This window comes from Mytilus galloprovincialis, chromosome 7 (genome assembly GCF_965363235.1).
Source record: "Mytilus galloprovincialis chromosome 7, xbMytGall1.hap1.1, whole genome shotgun sequence".
NCBI classification, from domain to species: domain Eukaryota; kingdom Metazoa; phylum Mollusca; class Bivalvia; order Mytilida; family Mytilidae; genus Mytilus; species Mytilus galloprovincialis.
In genome coordinates, this window is record NC_134844.1 from 28,326,747 (window position 1) to 28,350,470 (window position 23,724).

The following is a 23,724-nucleotide window of genomic DNA, read 5'->3' on the forward strand; positions in this document are numbered from 1 at the left end:
CATCTCTTTATCGAACTTGTCACCTTATGTTAGCAAATGGACCACATTGTTCTATTTGTTTGGCCGTCTCATTTTAGCCGTAATTGACTTCCGACTACAATGTTTTCATTTTCCACGCAACTTTAAGTGCCTGTGGTAACACCTCTACTTTGAGATTTCATAACTTTTAAAAGAAGTATCAAGTACTCCAATTAAAGATTTTATCAAAAACTTAAATTTATATAAACACAGCACTAAACAGATGACTTAAATGCAAACCAATAGATTTCTTCCATATGGAATGCTTAATTTCAAACTTGGTTGCAACTCTAATCAAACATACAGGAAAGGGTTAATAAATTAACTGTTGTCGTGAAGCATTAAACTCGGAAAGTAGTCAAAAATCAGGTTGGAACACTTTTTGTGCAGACGCTTCTCTTTTTCAATCTTTTAAAAGTATTTAGGATTCTTTCGTGCATTTTCCGTATAAGTCATAACTGAAAAAAAATAAATGCAAACAAAATATAATTTTTATAAGAAATGCAATTAGAAAACGATGATTTCGAAACGGCTTTCTTCAACACAAAACTGAAATGAAATGGAATGAATTAGTGAAAGGAGGGTTATATTTCATTCTCGGTTATATATATTTTCAAGTGTATTTCATTATGAAATTTTCTATTATGATAATCACCGCCTTTGTACTACCTGCAAGATTTATATTTCATCATTATATCATTTGAATATTGAAGATGAATTATTCTTACAAAATCATTAAGCGTAAAGAAATATTACCGTTCAGTATGTTAACCTTTCTAGCTGAAAGGAAAATAGAAATGGTCTTAGTACTTTCATTGCGAGATATCTTTACATCAAAAATATACAGAAAGACATGTTCTTGTCAAATGCTTCTTTATACTAATCTATCAAGTTGATGTACTATATTGTACCGGTAATACATGTATCAAATCATTTGTATGCAATTCAGAAAATTTGGAATTGTAATAAGATTAAGTTTTACACATCAGCTATAAAAGATCACCAGTGCATTTTTTCATTGACCAACAGTTAATTTACTTATCCCACAATAAAATAAGTTCTGGAATCGGTCTTTCTGATCATCATTTTTTTTTTCGTTCTTTAAGAAAAAACATGTTTTCGTGAATATATTTGAATTCCTTGAGTTTATCACTTATTTATAACAAATCAGCGATTTTCCGTTTCTTCATAGAATAGACTATGATGCTCTGTCGTAGATACACAATTGAATTTCAAAATTTCACAATTATACATGAAACATAATAAAAATTAAAACATAATATGTAATTTCTTTAGGCTATACAGTCTGATCATGTTCCGCCGGTGGCAAGCGACACATTTATCGACGGTAATCTTGACAAATTCGATAATCTGTATGATAACAAGAAAAGAAATCAAAACACAATAGTCCAGTCAAACTTAGATTTAACCTCAAACTAATTGCAACAGAAAATGTTTTAGGTCTAATCTATAGCATTATACCCTTAATATACACAGACAAAAGTCCCATAAAATCTAACTTGAGGAAAACTCAAAATCAGCATTTTTAATTTCCTATGGAAATTAACATTGGAAGGGGAGATAACTCCACAATGATGAGTCTTTTTTGGTCAGTTTTTGGTTGATTTCCTTGAAATTTATGTAAAGCATGATACTTTGATGGGGTTATAAGTTGGTATTTGACTAAATTATACAATCTTCTGTTCATGAAATGTACAAAACCGAAATGTTATGGGTAGTTTTATTTTTTTGAGCATTTTTCATTGAAGAAATTGCAAAATTGGTATTATTTATATCTATATATTATATTTTTTCAGCATCTTACTTGTCTAAAGAAATTTTAAACCACAAAAAGAAGAATACATGCTTAATTATTTTTATTAAATTTGATTCTTTACCGTGCATGTTGAAAAATTCAATAAATGGTCAACACATGAATTACGTAATCTAGATTATAATAGATTGAGAAAAGATATGAAAACACCTTTAAAGTTGTTTGTTATACTCTAAAGGCCGCTAAAAAACCAAGAATCAATACATTCTGATGAATAGAAGCGGTAAAGTGATTATTTTATATCAATTTTTATTGATATTTCTGCCATTTTGCAAGAGTTATCTCCCTTTTTAATGCAAATCTCCATAGAAATTTTAAATGGTGATTTTTTAAGTCTTCCTCAAGTAAGATTTTATGGGACTTTTTTCTGTGTATATTTGGGGTATAATGCTAAAGATTAAAACTTAAAAATCTTCTGTTACAATTACTTTCAGGTTAGGGTCAAATTTATGCTAGATTGACTGGACTGCAAGTACAAACGATACATTTGCATTATTTTAGATTTTAAAATGTATTTTGTTCTGTTTGATTGAAAACTTTGAAACAATTGTAAGAAAAAATGTTACTTAGATGTGAACCATTTGACGTATGTCATATAAATAGTGTAAAAGGCATCTTGATATATACCAAAATGGTGTAATTTTGTATTTATATAAATCAAACATTAGTCTGTCTATTCTCTTTCTGGTATATTTCAGGGATAAATTTTCTGTAAAGTCTTGCATGAAATATGGGAAAAAAACCGATTTCTTCCTTTTAAAGAATATTACACGCTGCCAGATTCCTTATCTGTTCAACAGCAATAAAACTTGATGTAATAACATTAATTTAAGATAAAATCCAGTTACTCCATAAATTATGCATTCCAAAATCTTTCAGTAGATTCCAACAAACAAAATGTTTCTAGTAATTAGGTTATAGGGAATAATCGAAGATGTTCATAACACCTTTAAGGGTTATTGTCGGACAATCGGGTCTACACGCCGCAATAGATACGAAACTAATGATACGAAGACATCGCGTTATGATTTGTCTCGGACTTCAGTAGCCCAATTTGTTAGAATTAGATAAATTAGATTAGCATCTTCAACAGATTGATTCTGACTTAAAATATTTGTTAACGTGATGGACCGTGCTTTATCGATTCTAAGTTGGAAGAAATCAGATAATTCATGGTCGGGATACCCAATCATTATTTTGTAACGAAGTTTCACTTTGGAATTTTTCATTCGGAATGAGAAGCAAAGACAATTGCCGTTTTAATAGTTTCATGTATTTTTCTGTCAATCAAAGCCTTACCATTTAACAGGAAATGCCGTTTAATTTCCTTTCGCTGTAGTTAACTCCTCAATAATACTCAAATGGGTTAAAGTGAAATCGATGGTTTAAAAACAAAGCATCATGTCGACTTAGAATCGGAAAATGAGTTTTGAGAAGTTTGCATTCAGTTTTTATTTCTTGAGATATTGGTTTTTCATGTTGGTATTTCTGTCCTTACAAATAAAAAGTGAGACATAAAACTTCACGCAAACAACAAATTAAATAGAAATCTAAACGCAAATGATTCATTATGTACCTTATATATAGGCTTTGGTAACGATTTCTTTATTTTAAAAATGACTTTTATACACGATATGAAGAAGAATTGTATGTTAAACGATTAACCAAAGGAAACCAACTTTCAATTTTAAAAACTTCCTTTTCAATATTGCAAAACGTGGTAACGACATTGCGAGACACGAAATAGGTTAATCTTTTAGTACTTTGGTAATTTGAACAAATCGACGACGAAACAAGAATATGAACGATTGAACAATCCTATAGATCAATTTTCAAAGTTTTAAAAGATCAGAATTAAACCTCATTTAAAGATTTAAAATCATTTCAAAGTAGAATTATCATCACATTGGGAGATAAGTTGTAGTTTATGATTTAAACTCCTAATTATGAAGATATTAAAATCATTTGATACATCTAAATCAAATCGTCTTTAAAAATCTTCGTGTAGAAGTTCAAGATTACTAGTTTCGTATTACTCTCTACAATATATACCTATTTATATTGTGAAAGAGCTGGTATTTGATTCAATTACTTCAATTAAAAGATAAATATGAGTAACATGAATAAAACATTTGAAAACAAGACTGTATTCATACAAATATAAGATAACCTTTCCCATTGTTTCATGCCACAACCGTTTCACGATTTTGAGTACAATTTTACCCCTAGGTATGGAATATTTGTTTTTAGTTGAACCCCACTGAGGTACATGTAATTGATGATACCAGGTTTACAAACATTTCAAAAAATAAACATGCAATTATCAGGACGTTGGTTTTTCCTTTTGCATTGTTTAATATTTGTCATGTCGGGACCCTTTTATACCTGACAATACCTATATTTACTGACATACAATCATTTGGACTTTGGCAGATAGCTGTCTCTTTTGGCAATCATAACATCTGATTATTCTAAGAATAGTATTATTGAACAGATTAAGTTCGGGAGAAGTAGTTGTGAAAAATATACAGGTCAAGAGAAGTCAAAGTTTCTTATATGCAGCTAGGCGAAGGAAATTCTATCTCAAAACTGGTATTCTTTATTTGATTAAACACCATAGATGAAAATTTCATCAGTGTCATCTAATGTGCATGTAAAACAATTTTGGGGATTCAGTCATGCATCGGTGGTGTTTAAAGTGTTTGGATGCACTCAGCTGCAGCTTTTTGGTAGGGTTGTTGTCTCTTTGACACATTCCATTCTCAATGTTATGGCTAGACATCCATTACTAATGATCGTTTTTCTATATTCATTACCTTGAATTAATGTAAGAGTGTTGTCACTATAAAGGATTAAGATTGTCTCGATCGTTGTAGGATGCTTTCCTCAATCCTCAAAGGCTGCAGTTAAAGATTCGATCATCGTCTTGGCAAAATAAAAATTTAAGATGGCATTGGTAACTTCTCTCCTTGTTTATAGCAGGGATAGATCGACTCAAAGCCAGCATAAAAGTTGCATATTTTGCTGCGAATTGCATGAGCACTCACATTGACAAACGTTTTTCAATCTTCGGTTATTGGTCGATAGCTTTCTCATAGACAATAAAAAAACCTTCCTTTTTAATTAATCAAATCCTAGACTAGCGTTGGTGTTGTATACTAGTTTACAAGATTAAGAAACATTATGGCAGTGATAATGTAAATATTCAAGATGCACAAACTTAAATTGTTTAATTTGACATTTCATATTGAAATGTTCGTGCTTGCAATACAACGAAAAGAATTTTCATGTCCACTGGTACGTGCCCTTCTCTATCTTTATGCCTGTTTTAATTTCTTGTCAATGTTTTGAGAGATGTTTAATAGGAAGTAGTAATGAAGCCATTGTAGCACCATACCATGTCGCCTTTTGGACTCGTTAGTGATTTTTATCAGAGCTTGTCTCTTTTAGATTACGTTCAACTTGAGATTGACAGCTTCCTTATAATATTACAGAGACAAAATTAAAATTGAAAAGGTAGTCAATAATCAAACCTAACGGTTTTCTCCATTTACTTTCTTCTAAATGAACATAAAAGAATAGAGATACAAGTATTGTAATTACAACGATATTAATATTACATGCTGAGAAAATCATTCCCTTGGGTGGAAAATCCATATTTCTCTAATTTCACGGGTTGAAAGAGGATAACGATAGTTATTAAACTTAAAAGTGTAACATTCTATTACAATTAATATTTAAAAACTAATAAACTTTTGTATGGTGATTAACAGAATTTTAATGTTATAGATTGGAAATGTTAAATTGTACAATGAGCTATCTTTTGGTAGAACCGACCTATTGAGTGATTGTATGATATATTATAAATGTTTGTGTTTAAATAAATTCCCACCTAGCACATTAAACATGCTAAAGCGAGTAGAATGTTAAAATTCGATATGTACAATACCCAATGCTTTTTGCGTCACCTTCAGTCACACTCTAGCATAAAAAGTTCAACTTATTTTATATTTTATGTTTGAAAAACTATATTTAATTTTCTCCTATAAAACGCGAACGCGCGTTTCTGTGGTTGATAAAATTAAGAATGGAAATAGGGAATATGTCAAAGAGACAACAACCCGATCAGAGTCTCGGAGCAGACAACAGTCGTAGGCCACCAATGGATCTTCAACGCAGCGAGAAAATCCCGCACCCGGAGGTGGGACTCAACTGGCCTCTAAATAAAATTGTGTACTGGCTCAGTGAAAATCAACGTCACACTAAACTCCAAAACATAAATTAACTAAAATCAATTAAAATACAAGACGCAGTAACAAAGGCCAGAGGTTCCTGACTCGGGAGAGTCGCAAAAATTCGGCGGGGTTAAACCTGTTTTGTGATATCTCAACCCTCCCCATACCTCTAGCCAATGATTTTCTGTTGTGTTGTGCTTCTTTATTTTTTAATTCAAGCCAGCAGTTCTTTGCTATCCTGTTTTAGTGTTTTGAATTCCACATTGTAAAAAGACAACAGAACATTTAAATTACTTTGTTCAACGGAAAACCTGGTTTTATTCATTTTTTTTCATTCTACATTATTTTTTCATCATTGACATATTGTTGACTATCAAATTGGACTTTCCAACATGACAGATAATATGCGGCAAATTTCTCATTTACAAATTGAAATATATGGTTAGTGAACCTTAGCGCGTTAACATCCCTTATAAGAAGATTGTACCGTGCTCCATGGGCTAATACCACGCGATAACAATTTCAAAGCTCATTATAAATTTCGAAAATGTTTTAGGGAACTTCCGACGGATTCTTTCATTGTTTCTCCAAATGACACTTTCTACCTTCATTTTACCATTTTCTCTAACTATATAGTTAACAACTTGATTTTCTTAATGGACTTTCTTTGGAAATGATTCGTGAAGAATCAATTCTAACTATTTATCGGATTATGAATTCAATTGAAAGTCTAAGAAAATAAGTGGATAACAGCTATAAGTGAATTTATTTCCAATACAATTTTATTGATCATATTTTCTAATTACACATCGTGGCATGAACAATCTTATTATTCTTCACTTTTATGATAAATTCCTCTGATATCATTCATAAGAACAATTTTCTCCAGTTCTAATGTGCATCACGGGTCCCGAAGTTCATTTCATCTCTGAAATCGAAGTTCTTGCAATTGACATGATTTAGTCAGTTGATCATTTTCCGGATCATTACAATAGTATGGTAGAATGTAAGATTATTGTCCAGGCAGAAACTGATCATTTGATGTAGCGAACCTTTTGACTTTACGAATCATTATTAAAGTACAGTGCACGTCCATGTAGGTTTTGTTACTTGTAAAATGAAGATTTATTGCGAAAATATTTTTAACCATGATAATTGATTTTTTTTATTTTAGATTCTTTTTTTCCTCAAAGGGCTGTAAACATGAAATTGGTGGGAAACCCATAACTTCGACTGTGTATTCATTATTGAAATAATTTAACAATGTTAAAGCTCATTTGCTGTGTGTCAGTAGATGTGGGTAACGTTTGTGGACCAACTCACTGTGGGTCTTTGACGACACTGTCGTACAAGTGAGAGGTTTAGCGCTATAAAACCAGGTTCAATCCACCATTTTCTACATTTGCAAATGCCTGTTCATTCGTTTTTGATGTGTTTTGTCATTTGATTTTGCCATGTGATTAGGGACTTTCCGATTGAATTTTCCTCGGAGTTCAGTATTTTTGTGATTTTACTTTTTGTAGACAACACATTTGTAAGTCTAGTATATTTGATGAGTTTTTAAACGACACAATTTAACCTAAGTAAAATTATTGTCTTATTAGTTCTTCTATACAGCAGATTCTGACTGTTCTACCCAAGGACATATACTGAGAGTTTAAAATAAGTCGTTGAGAAATTATATTGACAGTTCTAAAGTGAGGTAAGGACTAATTTTAACCGTGAACTTATGTTCATGATTTTTAATACACTACAATCCATCACCAGATTTGAATTATCATCACAACAGAAGCCAAGAGTGGAGCCCCAACTTCTATCTTTCTGAAGCGCATGTCCGAGTTATACCCTGTTGGCACAATGTTATGTTGCTCAGTAGTTTGTTTTCGGTGTATATTTGAACGGACTTTTTGTGTGAATTTTCGTCGTTCTTTATTCTTTTTGTTGTTTATCTCTCATTGGCGCATAGTGATTATTTTTATTGCCCTTTGATATCTTATTATCTTACTGAAACATATGTTGAATATAATGATTTGAGGAATATCAAGAATAAAAAAAATTATGACAAGGAACTATATATAACAAAACATATTCATTGATGAAATGATAAGAAGTCGTGTAAGAACAGCTGAACCATTTTCCATTTACTGGGGTATGCATACTTCCTTTTGGACATTTAAAAGAGGTTAAAATGTTAAATACAAAAAAAGAAGATGTGGTATGATTGACAATGAGACAACTCTCCACAAGAGACCAAAATGGCATCGAAATTAATAACTAAAGGTCACCGTATGGCCTTCAACATTGAGCAAAGCCCATACTACATAGTCAGCTATAAAAGTCCCCGAAATGACGATGTAAAACAATTCAAACGAGAAAACTGACGGCCTAATTCATGTATAAAAAATGAACGACAAACAAATATGTAACATATTAACAAACGACAACCACTGAATTACAGGCCCCTGACTTGGGACAGGCACATACATACAGAATGTGGCGGGGTTAAACTTGTTAGCGGGATCCCAATCATCCCCTGACCTGGGACAGTGGTATAACAGTACAACATAAGAACGAACTATAAAAATCAGATGAAAAAAGTTCAACTCATCAGATAGATAAAAATACAAGTGGACGTGGACGGGTACTTGTACATCCCAACAACAAAAAGACACTAGTTACAGATCTGAGAGTACTCACAGTTCAATGACAGCTAGTTCAAAGCTCTAATGTATGACTTATCTAAATATTCAGATCGATATACTTTAAGTTAGTATACTTTCATTTTCTATGTTGTGTCTTGTGTACTATTGTTTGTCTGTTTGTCTTTTAGTTTTTTGGCCATGGCGTTGTCAGTTTCTTTTCGATCTATGAGTTTGACTGTCCCTCTGGTATCTTTCGCCCCTTTCATGGAAATGAATAGAAAAACGGAACATACATTTAAAATATTTTCTAAGATGGACTCAAATTCGATAAAGGATATAATAATTATAATTGTGTGTAACAGCTTGTTCAGTATATCTTATCGGAAGTTCATTAAACCCTACTCAAGGGAGTTAATCCGACTTACGATAAAAAGACACTTAAGCGGAACAAGGCTTTTACGAAGAGGCTGAAATCTGATATTTAAGTATCGTGTAAAACATCAAACAGGATACAAGGGGGATTTAAGCGATTGGTCAGACAGCTAACATATCGACGAAATGTCGTATTTATTTATTTCGAACTAATATAGACAGCTATAATGACCTACACAAGCGTTTCTTTAGGAACAATTTGATTTCACTTGCAATTTTAAGCAGATTATTATATAAAACGATACGGATATCTGTTTCTCAATAAAAAACAATAATTGTACTTTCTTTATCTTTTATCATTTTAAAAATGTTTTTGATTATACAGACATCACAGTTTTATCACAAGCAAAGTCTTTCTCTGGCACATACAAAGTTTTAATTTTTAATTGTATTTTTGGTTCAGAAAATAGCAAAAGGTACCCGGGTGCGTAAGGTCTGTGGTACTTGAAGATAACAAACAAATAATATCTTTCCAAAAAAGATTCTTACATAAATAAGGCGGTTAGTTTTCTCGTTTGAACTGTTTTACATTGTCTTATCGGGGCGTTTTATAGCTGACTATGCGGTATGGGCTTTGCTCATTGTTGAAGGCCGTACGGTGACCTATAGTTGTTAATTTCTGTGTCACTTTGGTCTTTTGTGGATAGTTGTCTCATTGGCAATCATACCACATCTTCTTTTTTATATTGTCTGACTTTATAAACATTATGAAATTTTTATTGGCTATAAAAGATAACTGTGGAATTATATTTACCGTTTGTGAAAACGTTCTCTCAGTTCTTGCAGTGATGGATATATACTTTATATTTCCCTCTATTGTATAAAATCGGATGATAATGTTTAGTAAACTTCTTGACGAGTTTGGATCCAAGTACACTCCTATATCTGACATTTACAAAATAGTTGACCTCGTTAATCTAACAATGGAATGAATGACTGTTTTAAAAACGTCCAGTTGCAAATGAAATCATAGTTTAGGACGGAAACATGTTCATGAGATTAGAATATATATGTGACCTGTTTTGTAATAGATTGACACAATGAGCCGGAGTTTTAACAAGCTATAATTATAATGGTAAAAGTCTACAGAAAGACATTTATCATAACATTATTCTTACTTCAGGGACCATTTTTGGTCTTTTTACCGGAGAAAAAGCAAAAACCAATTTGCAAGTCTTAGGTTTTATCCAGTCGGGGATCGATACGATATAACCGTACAGCAACGCAATGGGCGCCTTGTAAAATTGAAACAGATATCGTAAAAATGAATTCTTAGTTTTGTTATGAATGCCATTTGTGTTCATTCTGCATGCTATCATTGCGTTTTAAAGCTAATCCTTTTGCAATGATAAGCTTTTCAGAAAAGCTGTTACAGTATCATTGCAATAAACAAGCGTTGATCATTACTTAGCAACAATCAACGCAATGGACACTGACTTCAATTCAACGGAAATCGACAATGAATTCCGAAAATAAATATCAGTTCCTGTTTTGATACATCTACTTTGACGAGCAGCAAAATGAAGATACATGTACCAATAATGCAATCAAGTCAGGTTCATGCTTTGGAATACCTGTGTGGGCAACGTCTTGACTACAGTTTTTTCCCTTGAGCAGGTACATATAGCATGTGGCGGGGTTAACTATAATTACCTAGTTACAATATGACAAAGACATAATGACCAACCAAGATTACCAACAGCCACTAAAAGCTTGGAGATCCCGTTTCATATAATAGACCATGACCTCTAAGACGAGTTGGCATTGGAAAGGCTTTATGTGTTATGTGTTCTTTCTGTTCACAAGTATGCATGCTTGTATGTCTCTGTGATCAAAATCTGGATTTTATTTAAGAAGGGTTGTTTCGGTCTTGTATCATAACTTGTCGATTTTTGAAATTTTGTTTTTTTCAATGTTACTTTATAGTTAGCTCTGATAGAAATATAGATCTATTGACGTTATCCTGTTTCGGCTAGATTCTTCAATACTTCACATTCGGTTATTGCAATTATAGAAGTTTTTATAACGCTGATCAATGTAAACATTATAACTCTCGAAAGCAAGCACTTGTTACAGACATTGTCAGTTCTGTTACCAGAAATACTATACTTATGTCATAGTATTATTGAATTAATGCATACATATTGTAACCGTTTATTGGAGCTTTTAAACCATAACTGTTTCCGCATTGTATCCAAACACAATCCAGAAATCGCAACCATTTAACCTTGCCTTATTGGATTTTCCTTCTTTTATTTGTAAAATAAAAGCAAACAGTTGAAACGTCAGGAAAAAAACGCGGTACATGTCTATTTACAACGGAATAACATAACTAAAACGGAGATAATTATAGACGATTGGAATTATGCGGTAAAAGCCAATTCACCATCTATTCTCAACGAGCAGAAGGCAATCAAAGTAAATCGCGTGCAGACGAGATGACAAGCCGCGTGTTATTTTGTCCAATCAATAGTCGATCCATCATTTGCTTCAACCATTTCATAGAATTAAGTTGTTAAGTTTCCGGGAGCGTGAAAACTTTTGCACAAATGTCCGATGTTTTGTATCGGGGTGAATTAATTGAAGATCATACGGATGATGTTCTGAGTGCCTACATGAAAGGGGTCAGCTTGTTGCTGAACTTTGTTCCAGCTTTTTGTAAGTACAGTAATTTCAACGTCAAATAAGTTTATATAATAGCAACATTTACTACAAAATTAATTTAGTTTTGTTTTTATTAGATATGATATTTTTTGTTTGTTTTGTGTTTTTTTTATTTGCTTTCCGCCCGTTTATGAAATAAGAAATCAACTTTTACCTTTTGCCGTTTTCAATTATTTTGTATTCAAGCTACCGATTGAAGTAGATAATGCCATACTTTTAATTATTAAAATAAACTCATATTTCTCCTGAAATTTGGATTGAATAGATATAATGTAACATTCGATAAAAGCAAGTAATTTCTAAATAAAAAAAATTATCTACGAGTTATTACACAATGAACGATTGGGTGCAATGTTGGGTACAATATGTCTCGACAAGAAAAATAATGTCTCGACAAGAAAAATTATGTCTCGACAAGAAAAATAAAAACCGAAAACTTAATGCCTTTTAACAGTAACTCGTTTAAATTTACTTACTGCAAGTGTTAGAGTTTTTATTAAAATCATAGAGACATGTACGAAGTGGTATGTAAGAATCGTAAATATCAAGTTATATAAAACGACAAATATAATAGTATTAATCATACAAGTTGGAGGTTTAGCTAGCTGTAAAACCAGGTTTAATCCACCATTTTCTTCTAAAAATAGCTTTACCAAGTCAGGAATATGGCAGTTGTTTGTTTCACTTGTTCCATAGCTTAATATACCAAACAGACATTCAATTGGAAGTCGTACATGTTTGATTGATCAATAGCGGTATTTTAAAAGTCCTACAATACTTTTGACAGTATCTGCATGCCACGAATCGATTTGGCTCGAAACTTCAATTTGCCAGATTATGGCAAAATATTTTTTACTATCATAGAAATGTACAAGGAAGACATTTTTAACCAAAACCAAAATTCTTTTTGAAGTATGCAAAGTTGTTGAAAAATATTGTATAATATTATTTAAAAGACTCTTTAATATCCATATTTTAGTAGAAGTAAGATTTACCTCAGTAAGATGTTAACTGTCAAGGAGGGTGTTCGCTTAGTACGGCCCTTTGACACACCTGCATGTTATTAAACTGAATTTTCAAAATACGGAACAACGGTTGGGGCATCCGAATGACATTTACGTATGTTGACGTAAGAACTGTTAAAGTATTTACGGAACTGAGAATTCCTTTTTTAAAAAGAAACAATAGAATTGAGTATTGATATGGAGAGTCTAAGAGACAACAACGCGACCAAAGAGAAACACGGCCAAAGTTCTTCAACGGGTTTTCAACGCAGCAAGAAAATCCCGCGCCCGGGGCTGTCAGATGGCCCCCAAACCAAAACGTGTAGTATAGTTCAGTATAAATGGATGTCACACTAAATTCCAAAACATATAAATAAACTAAAGACTTTATACTAGTAAGACTTTATACTACTTCTTTCATTGATATTCATTTAATGTCAGGACTTTGGAATTGGGGTTCAAATGTTTTTAAATAATATCAGTAATTTTATATATATAAAAAAAACCAAACAGGATTTTTTTAAACAGAAATTTGGGTATTCTTGTAGGATCATCTTGAATTACGGTCACGTACAGGTAATGTGTTTTATAATTTACTTGGCATGCATTGAAATGCACAAAACTTGCGAAAGTTCATTAAAATTCAATATATTAAGTTGAATGGGCACCTTATTTAAACTTGAATATAAAACGTATGAATACAAGATCAACACGATAACGCTTTCATCAAAAAGATTGACAAATAAATAAAATTATGATTAATATTTTCAAATGATTAACTCCGAATGTCTGTAAAGCTGCATGAAGGTCTTTTTATTTACTTACATATACAAAATATAAACATGAGTCATTTTAAATTCGCGGAACTGTGATCCTTAGCTGTCGTTGTCCTTTATGGTCCATTGATGAAATATGTACTGAAATTAAGTCCAACAATATAAGTCTAGTGCAAATTCGTGTCCTTCCCTTCCCATGCTCCTATGACATTGAGGTTGCTCTGCAATCTTGGCCATAACGAATAAAGCTTTCGTTATTCGAATGATACGTTTTCTTTTAGGCTTCATCTAAAGCCCTGGTCACAACGAACCCACGACACATCTATGCAGCTCCACGACATGATATTTTGTCAAATCGCGGGTCATCTGTGATCGTCGTACGACTGTCGCACGATATTTTGAGCATCGTGGCGCTGTCGTGTATCTAGGGACGAAAATTGGACATGCACCTTTTTTGCACTACGATTTTTTGTCGTGTCACTGTCTTGTGGCTGTCATGAGAGTGTCTTGCGATAAACACATTGTCGTGGGTACCACCATCAACCATTTTACTAAAAAATAATCGTACGACTGTCGCTCGACGGTCGTAAGACAATCACACGACTGTCGGACGACACTCGTGATACAGTCGCACAATTGTCTCACGAATACCAAATTTCGTACAATGCTCGCACAACATTGATTGTCTGTCGTACAACAGTGGTACGTTCATCGTGCAACATATTTTCGTTTTATTTAGAAGAATACAATTCGACGGGAATAAATGTTTGAAAAAAACATACAGTCTGCCGTTTAAAGAGGATGGTTATTCAACCAGAAAGATTACGCTTAGCCCTGCTAAATAGACTATATAACTATTAAATAGATCTTCCACGAAAAAAAATCGTACGATCTGTTGTGACCGGGGCTTAAAGGTGTAACAGAGTACACGATGATGATGGCATTTTTTGATGTAATATTTTGCAACTATAATACTACTGGTTTAAATAAAACTGTTATGATAAAATAATAAGAAAAAAAAAAACCCTTGTAGTTGTAAACCACACGAACTGACGAAACATCAATCCTTTAGTTTACCCTTAATATCCTAATTTTAACGAAAGCACATAATATAAACAGTACAAAATCTAGTCCGAGATTACTCTGACGTCCAACGGCTGTTTTGCCAGACAAGCTTTGGCCGTGGGACAAGACCCCAGCTTGTCTGGCAAAACAGCCGTTGGACGTCAGAGTAATCTCGGACTATATAAAATCTAAACGATATATCAAAACTTAAAGCTACATTCTGAAGGTTTCTGATTTAAACTTTAATCAAGAGTGGAAAATTTGCTGCTTTTAAATTCCGTACCTTCAAACTATATTGGAAAAATAAGTATTTTCTTTGGGTTTTTATTTTGCAAGGCGACGATGAACGAATGCTGATGACATTGGAGTATTCTTCCATTATTCATCTTTAATAATTGAAAACTGAATTTCAAAATCTTCGTAAAAAATGAATAATGGAATCATTTTTTATTTAATTATCAAAATTGATGTATAAAATCTTTCAGTATTTATTAAAGACAGGAGAAGATGTCATGTTCAAACAGGGAAGAAAATGAAATGATCACAAAAAGCTTTGTTTTCAAAAACAATATAAATTTCACTCTTGAAGATGAAAGGAAATTCATATTGATTATAACATGTTATTAGCAAAAGCATCACTCTGCAAACGACTATCATTTAGTAGCTGTTCATAAATCAGAACATCTCTATTACTACTTAGCAAACAATGGGCGTGTACACGTCATGGAGTCCGATATTTACGCCTGACATTTGACCAAGGCCCATAATTCGTTGTAATGAATATGCCATGGTAACGGATTCAATCTTCTCTTTGTTTATTTCACTCTCTGATGAATAGGAAACATCAACAGCATTTTTGAAGTAAGAAGGTTAACGACAATCAAATTAATTCTAAGATTTGATATATATAAAACACCACGTGTTGGGACTGCCGCAAAATTGTACTGTTTTCCAACTAAATTACATTATGTGTGCACGCTAGTCTATCATTTTCACAAACAATGTTAACGTATTTTTTCTTCTTATTTTGTCGAAAGTTCGTCACTAATATAACATGTATAATTTAACATTTTTTTTCTCGGAGTGCGAAGATAACGATATCAATGAATGCAAACTGACATTACACGCAACCTCGCAGTATCCGAGGGCACTATTGATAATATCTATCAGTGATATGTCATATTGTTCATTGAGAGCATTCTAAAATGCATCCGATCATCAAGTTGTCTGTATCTCTCCGTCGAAGATACAAATTATGTCTTTAAGGCGAAGGGAGAGAAAGAACCTATTTGCTTTTTAGAAGAATGTGTTCTTATATTGTATAAAATTGAGAATGGAAATATGGAAATGGGGAATGTGTCAAAGCGACAACAACCCGACCATAGAGCAGACAACAGCCGAAGGCATTTAATGTAGCGATAAACTCCTGCAACCGGAGGCGTCCATCAGCTGGCCCCTAAACAAATATGCATACTATTTCAATGATAATGGAAGTTATACTAAACTCCGAATTATGCACAAGAAACTAAACATTGTAATTGTTCTCTATATTTGGAACTTACAAAGTTTTTAATACGTTTTATGTTTTAAAATCATTTAGATTATCTATTTAATAGAAATTCTTTACGATTTGAATTTGGGACTAAAATCGAAACCCATATCCACCTCGTACAGAAAGACCAGCCTCTGGCCTGTTCTTTGGACTGTATATCATCTAGGTCTAATACAAAAATGAAAAGATGTAGTATGATTGCCAATGAGACAAGTTCTCAGACAACTATCCACCAGATACCAAAATGACTTAAGATTTTAGCAACCTGACACAACAAAATGTTAAACAAATCAGGCAAGAAAAAAAAATCCAACGTCCTGATTTATATCTATACAATTTTAACAATATGCGAAAGTACTAGGTATAAATCATTATTCCTTTTTGCATTCAGATATCAAAGTGGTTACACTTTCAATCATTTTGCAGAAGTTTTGTTAACGTATAGATGTAATACCACCAAATCATACAAAAATATTCCCTTGAATTTAACAGTTGTAAGTAACTAATCCTACATTTTATTGCAGTAAAACATTTCTGTGTCATAAACATATGTCTTGGGTATTTGAAAGCACCATTATTTTTTATTTGGGATTTCTATAGAATATTTTATAATCTTAAGGTTACATGTTGTTTATCATCTTAACAACGTGTTTTATAGTTCTTTCATTTGTCCTTGTTCTATTATTAATATTACTTTTACTGTTGAATGGTTTTATGTGATATCCGTTTGACGTGGCTCGGTACTTATACATCTCGTCAATGTGTTTGTATTGTCTTTCATTTTTTTGGTGGCGTGCTTTGTTTATGCAATTTTTTGTTTTTCTTTGGTTCTTATAACGTGACTCTGTACTTTAAAAGATCCCGTAAGTATGATATTGTTCTAGTTTATGTCATTATGATATATTTCTATTATGAATTACAAAATACGTTGACCATAAACGTCAAAATCCTTCAATCGCGTAGTGGAATTAACTATTTGTGGATTCTTATAAATTCTATATATAGCTTTTGTACTATTTACAATCTCGGTCTGTTTCTGAAATTTATTCTTACATACTTTTGATGTTTTAACCCTTTATGCTAACATTGCCTATGTAAAATTTAAAATTGTTTGTATGCACATTGAACGACAAATTTATGTGACGTATAAATTTTCTGAAGTCAGACACACAAATCAATGAATGTGTTTGTAGATAGATGATTTGTGTTCTGTTAAATTGTTCCTTTTAAAATTGTTATACGATGATGACTGATGTACCCATATTTTGACTATTTTATTTATTGTGTCTGTTTAGTTAACGCATGAATGTAAATATAACGGAATTTGATGAGACTGTCATCAAAGTGAGAGGGTTAGCCCTATAAAACCAGGTTTAATCCACCATTTTCTACATTTGAAAATGCCTGTACCAAGTCAGGAATATGACAGTTCTTGTCCATTCGTTTTTGATGCGTTTTGTTATTTGATTTGCCATGTGATTATGGACTTTCCGAATTGATTTTCCTCTAAGTTCAGTATTTTTGTGATTTTACTTTTTACTAAACCTTGTACACAGATAAAATAAGGGGAGAAAATTGATTGGTTAACTTCCAGTGATGGTTATTTTCTTATATACATTGAAATGTTATGTGAAATTTTTTCTATAGTACTTGACAGGAGAAAACTTTACTCATGCAAAGTATTTCTTTATTTGAAACAAAGATAAATTCTGCACAATTTTTTGAAAAGTGCAAATTTATCAAAGACTAATAGGGGAAAATCAATGGTGGTATTACACCTAATATGCAAACCAAATTAAGTTGAACGTTATACAGGGCTACAAGCAGGAATTAGAATTCATGCATTTTAAGTGTTTTATAGTTTGAAATAATTTCTCGGAAATTTGAAAATAAAATGATTCCACAAAAATGCAGATAATGATAGGACAACAACTTTGTTAGCATTTCACATTTTAGTGTAGTGTTAAACATGTTTTAAATTTTCAATTCGTAATTAGTAAATTGTTCATGCACCTCATATGATAAGTAATATTTTTATATTGACGTTACTCGAAGAACTGACGCCAGCTCCTAAGGTGTTTTTTTTTTAGCGTCCGACTATTTTTAAATTGCGGCAATATTCCTCATTGACAATTTTTTAAATAATGAAAGACTTTAATTTTCTATTTCTATCGTTCACTAAATCTGCACAAGTAAATTGAAAAAGACAAATTGAAAACTTAAACCCCAAGAGAGAATGATGCATTGTTGATCGACATTTTAAATCACACAATACTCAATTACCATCAGACAGTTTCAGGAATATTTAATTAATTAGAGGTTTTCCAAGCGATTAATGTTTCAACGAAGTCATGTGTGGCAAACCAATTATTCCAGAAAGGGCTAAAGGGTCAGGACACTGTGTAATAAAAATATATTAGCCTCTATGATGTGACTTTTGGAATTGTAGTCAAGTGAACGAGTGTTGTACTATTAAACTTGACATTGTAATCATGTTTTTTTAATGATTTTTTTTAATAATTTTTTTATATCAGATCTTAGCTTACTAACTCTGATGTTGTGTCTTAGTTTAAAAAAATCATTCTACACAAGATGAATCGTAGAAGCTAAAAAATTAAAAAATCAAATTCATATTTCTAAAATCAAAACAGTATTTATTTTGAGTAGAACTAACATGGCTTCGAGCGTGTATTATTAATTTTGAAAAGGGTAAATTGAAACAGACGCGTTATTTTACGAAAGGTACATATTGTCATAGACTATCGCAAGCACGTATTTTTACGTTTTTCATCTAGAAATCAGCTAACATTGTACTACACTTTTTTTTATTTGTTTTGATGCTATTTGCATACAATAGCTTCTCTCCTGAGTATATATCCTTTTGACTCCTGTATCAATCAATCAATCAAACTAACTGTACTGGATTTTATAGTATTAGTTTAACCACCTTTTGCTTATACATCTGTTGGCAATCCAACGATTTAAACATGACTTTCAAAAAGCCGGTAGACGCCACACCAATCTCGGACTACCTGTCCAATTGCGGCAGATTGAAAACGTCATATCCGGTAGACGCCACACCAATCTCGGACTACCTGTCCCATTGCGGCAGATTAAAAAGTCATATCCGGTAGACGCCACACCAATCTCGGACTACCTATCCCATTGCGGCAGATTTAAAACGTCATATCTAAATTTTGATCGCGGACATGTTGATTTTGCTTACATTTAAATGTAAAAAATTCAGAATTCTGAACATTGTTAAGGCCAATAAGGGGATTATTTTTCCATCTTGTAACTTGAAGATGTTGCCCTTGTAAAAACCGAAAATGATGAAAAAAGAGAATATGTTTAAATCTAAATCAAAATAGACAAAGCTGAAGAATGTAATTACTTGTGTCACAACACTAAACCTGCCTTCTTAACCAAGTATTATGATTGATTAAAAAAGCATACATCACAGCAATAACTATCCTTAACTAGCTGTCTAAAATGCACAAAACAATTATACGTCTTGATGTAACTAAAGTCAACAAAAGATGAGGAGAAAACGTGAGTTTGAAACAATCTGTCAATCAAAGCCTAACTTTGAAGCACAAAAAGCCCTAAGGAGTAGAGGTTCAAGAGCATTCGGCAATTAAGTATTGATTGGTTTTGTTTGTAAAGGGCAGACCACGACATTATATTTAAAAGAAAATTGAAAATGAAAACAAATATGGATTTTGAAAGATGGAAAAGTTATATGATAATCTGAAACATTATGTTCGTTTATATATCGATGCAATCATATGCTACATTTAGCAAAGACTATCGTATAAGCTGAAAAACATTGAAATAAAACCTGTCCACTTAAACGCATCATTTTATTCAGCTTCATATTAATGTTTTTACTTTTCTGGAAGTCCTTGCAGTAATTATGTTGCTCTAAATACGTCATGAGTTTTGACTATCAGAAATTAAAAATCAAGTAAACATTGTTTTAAAAGCAGTGATTTCAGGTCTTGATTTGTGATTGAAAAATACGAAAACACATTTGATAAAGTATATTAAAAGTCAGAAAGTTTAAATCTTTATTAACCAGTTTTTGTTCAGTTAACATTGCACCTTGTGGTTGATTTCTTTTGTTGCAATAATTCATTTATTGCTGTATCTAGAAATATTGTTTTTTTGTTACAAAAACGTAAACATTCAAAATAATTGTTGCTAATTTTTTTCTATCAGTATATTTCAGAAATTTTTACAATGTTAACTGCTTTGTCGTATAGAGCACTAATTTTGATGGAAGTTTGTCACTCGTTATATCCAACTATACTTAAATTGCCTGACGATCTATAATTAGTCATAAATCTATAGGGTAGTTTATGCTAAGGGCAAATCTGTACAATGTTCGCGCTGAAAGTCATGCAATCATCTTTGAATCAATAAGAACCGAAGCTGTTTATTAAGCGTTTAATCAGTTCTGATAGTACCATAATTGAAAAAGAGGAAATAAGGTAACTGTAACACTCCATTACGTCCTGTCCAACGTCGCGAGCCCAATGTACGTCTGCTTCATCTACCAAATCATCTAAGACGCTTGTTTCACAAGACATCGTTGATTACTTTGACATCAATCAAAACATCTTGGCGGGAATCTTTGACCTACCCTTGTCGATTCAGCAGCTCAGTAAGGAGCCGATAATTAAAGCATGTGTCATTGTTTATATATTGAACATACTTATAAGGAGAGGATATTTACATCGAAGTAATTTATTAAGATTAATGGCGGACTGTCTTCGAAATAATTGAACGAATGCCATCTTTAATTAGGATGTTCATTTCTCACGATTCTATCTTTATTCTATGTTTGGTCTTCAATATATAATTATCATAGACAATTTCCAAACAGTTAATGTAAATCGCAATTTACGCATCAAACGTGTATAATCAGTATGACAAATCCTGTAAATACATCTTATGGGAAAGATGGTCATATTTTCATCAACTGTTCTTTTCATTGTTTTCTGGTTTGTAAAATGTTTGTCGTCTAAAACAAGAGTTTTGCATTTGTACACTTCAGTTATGTTTTAATATTGCTGACATTTTTCAAAAGATTTTTTTTACCAATAGCAGAAAAAAAGGAGACAAAACAATTAATGCTTCTGACGACATGTCTTAAACGCAATGTTGCATTGAATAAGATCTAGAGCGAATCTTTAGTTTGTTCTACAGTTTGGAAAGGCATGATTGAGCATCAATCTTTTTGCTTGCATTTTGATCTGTTTGTTGTAATAAGTTTCTCCCTGCTATAGTACAAGGATGTCAAGTTTGATTTGTTTATTATATGACCGATCCGTTGTAGAGTATATGAAAATAGGAAAAACACAAAATATGAACAATTCAGAAAATGAGAAACAAATTGCAAGTTATCACTAATCGAATGAGTAAATGAAGCAATAAATAATATATTGATTAATCGTCATAAAATATACGTATTTGTCATGAAGTGGCCCACGAGGTTTGATTTTATCGGCAGAATTACCGTAACTCTCTGCATGCTTTCTATCAAATACCATACATGCTGACACTTTGCCTTTCTTCATTTGGAATATTTTGACATTGAAGTGCATCTCGCTATCAATTATCCATCGCTCTATTGTAAAAATTCCAATAACGAAAGATGCAACATCCCAAAATTATATGAATTTTTTTATTGATATAAAAAAATGAAATTTCCCGGGATTCTTCTTTGAACTGGAAATATGAAAGAAAATGTGAAAAATGAGATAATAATAACAGTCGAAACAATTAACAGATACAAAAATCATTGCGGTTGAGTGTGCTGATTAAAATAATTCGATTTCATTCCCCTCTTGGTGCAATAACAGAAATGCATTTTAGACATTAACGTACCATGTTAATAAATAAATTATCACCTAGAATATTCTGATAGCATGAAGTCATTTGAGAAGTGACGTGATAAATCTAGATATGAAAATTAGCAACACACAAACATGAAAAACTGGATTTTACTATCTGTGATTTATTGAAGTACTTTTCTTAATAATCCCACTATTTACAGATATACCTTTGAGACTGGTTGAACATGCTAATGTTGCATACTGTTAGGACTTTTTACCAATATTTTGACTATTTTATTTATTATGTCTGTTTTGTTCACGCATCGTTGTAAATATAACGGAATTTGATGAGACTGTTGTAACAGTGAGAGGTTTAGCGCTATAAAACCAGGTTCAATCAACCATTTTCTAAATTTGAAAATGCCTGTACAAAGTCAGGAATGTGACACTTGTTGTCCATTCGTTTGATGTATTTTTTATTTGATTTTGCCATGTGATTAGAGACTTTCCGATTGAATTGTCCTCGGAGTTCAGTATTTTTCGGATTTTACTTTTTTTTAATGACTGTTTAGGGTCTTTGATGATAGTCCCTAATCGTTATTTCAACACAAAGAAAATTAAGATGTTTCTAAATAAGATGAAAACTTCAACTTCAATATCTTTTTTCCATTTATTTTTATATGCATGTGTAATATATAGATCGATTCGGAATAACTTTAAAAATCAATGTACAATACACTGTAACCATTTTTTGTCGCAAGTGCGAGGCAGAGCGATCCTACATTCCGTCGTTTGGGTCAACACAGGCCCAGTATGTAAAGTATTGTTTAGAGATCACTATCTCTTTCAAACCATTATAAAATTTTACGAAACTTGGAAAAAACTTGGATCTTCTTCATGATCAAGAAATATCATGCGAAGAGAAAATTTTTTTTTCATGCGAATTTTACTTTATAAGTGGAATTAGTTTAGACGTCTAAGTCATTATGACACCTTTACATGGACAGCAACTATTGCAGGCGAGGCACACGCTTCCGTGGAATGTTTGTTTATATGTCCACTTCATGGTGATGTTTGCCTTCAACTATAACGTTTTTTTCTGTTTTGATAATTTTTATATGTCTTACACTCTTGTTTTCTATAACAATAGAAGAGATGTGAAAGATACCAAAGTACATTCAATTTCATAAGCGGAAAATAAACTGAAAACGCCATGCTAAAAAAAAAAAGAAAAAAAAAAGATTAAAAGTTGAGTAATAGTACATAAAGCTAAACATAGTAAACAAAATCTGCATGTTCTAATGTTTTAAAAAAACATTTAGCTTTTTCTCTGTGTTTGAATACTTAGGTATAGGAGGATGTGGTGTGAGTGGCAATGAGACAACTCTCCATCCAAATAACAATTTATAAAAGTAAACCATTATAGGTCAACGTACGGCCTTCAACACGGAGCCTTGGCTCACACCGAACAACAAGCTATAAAGGGCCCCAAAATTACTAGTGCAAAACCATTCAAACGGGAAAACCAACGGTCTATTCTATATATATATATATAAAAAAAACTTGACTTGACTGTTATTAAATTGTGATTTATTGGTGTTGTTAATATAGGTTCAATTTTACCAGCTTTACAATACTTGCCTATAGCCTTTTACTGAAAGG

At 32.1% G+C, this 23,724-nt stretch overlaps 1 protein-coding gene across 2 annotated transcripts in view; it reads left to right on the forward strand.

Annotated features, from left to right (window-relative positions):
• The window catches only part of LOC143082693 (uncharacterized), a 44,047-nt gene that overhangs the window by 4,898 nt on the left and 15,425 nt on the right, over positions 1-23,724 (forward strand). Inside the window, exon 1 of one of the 2 annotated variants that reach the window (XM_076258505.1) lies at positions 11,654-11,819. The exons of the other annotated variant lie outside the window; for it this stretch is intronic. Coding sequence (XP_076114620.1) covers positions 11,711-11,819 — 109 coding nt within the window. The 5' untranslated portion in view covers positions 11,654-11,710. Of the gene's footprint in view, positions 1-11,653; positions 11,820-23,724 lie in introns of those variants that run through there. 2 annotated transcript variants of the gene reach the window in all.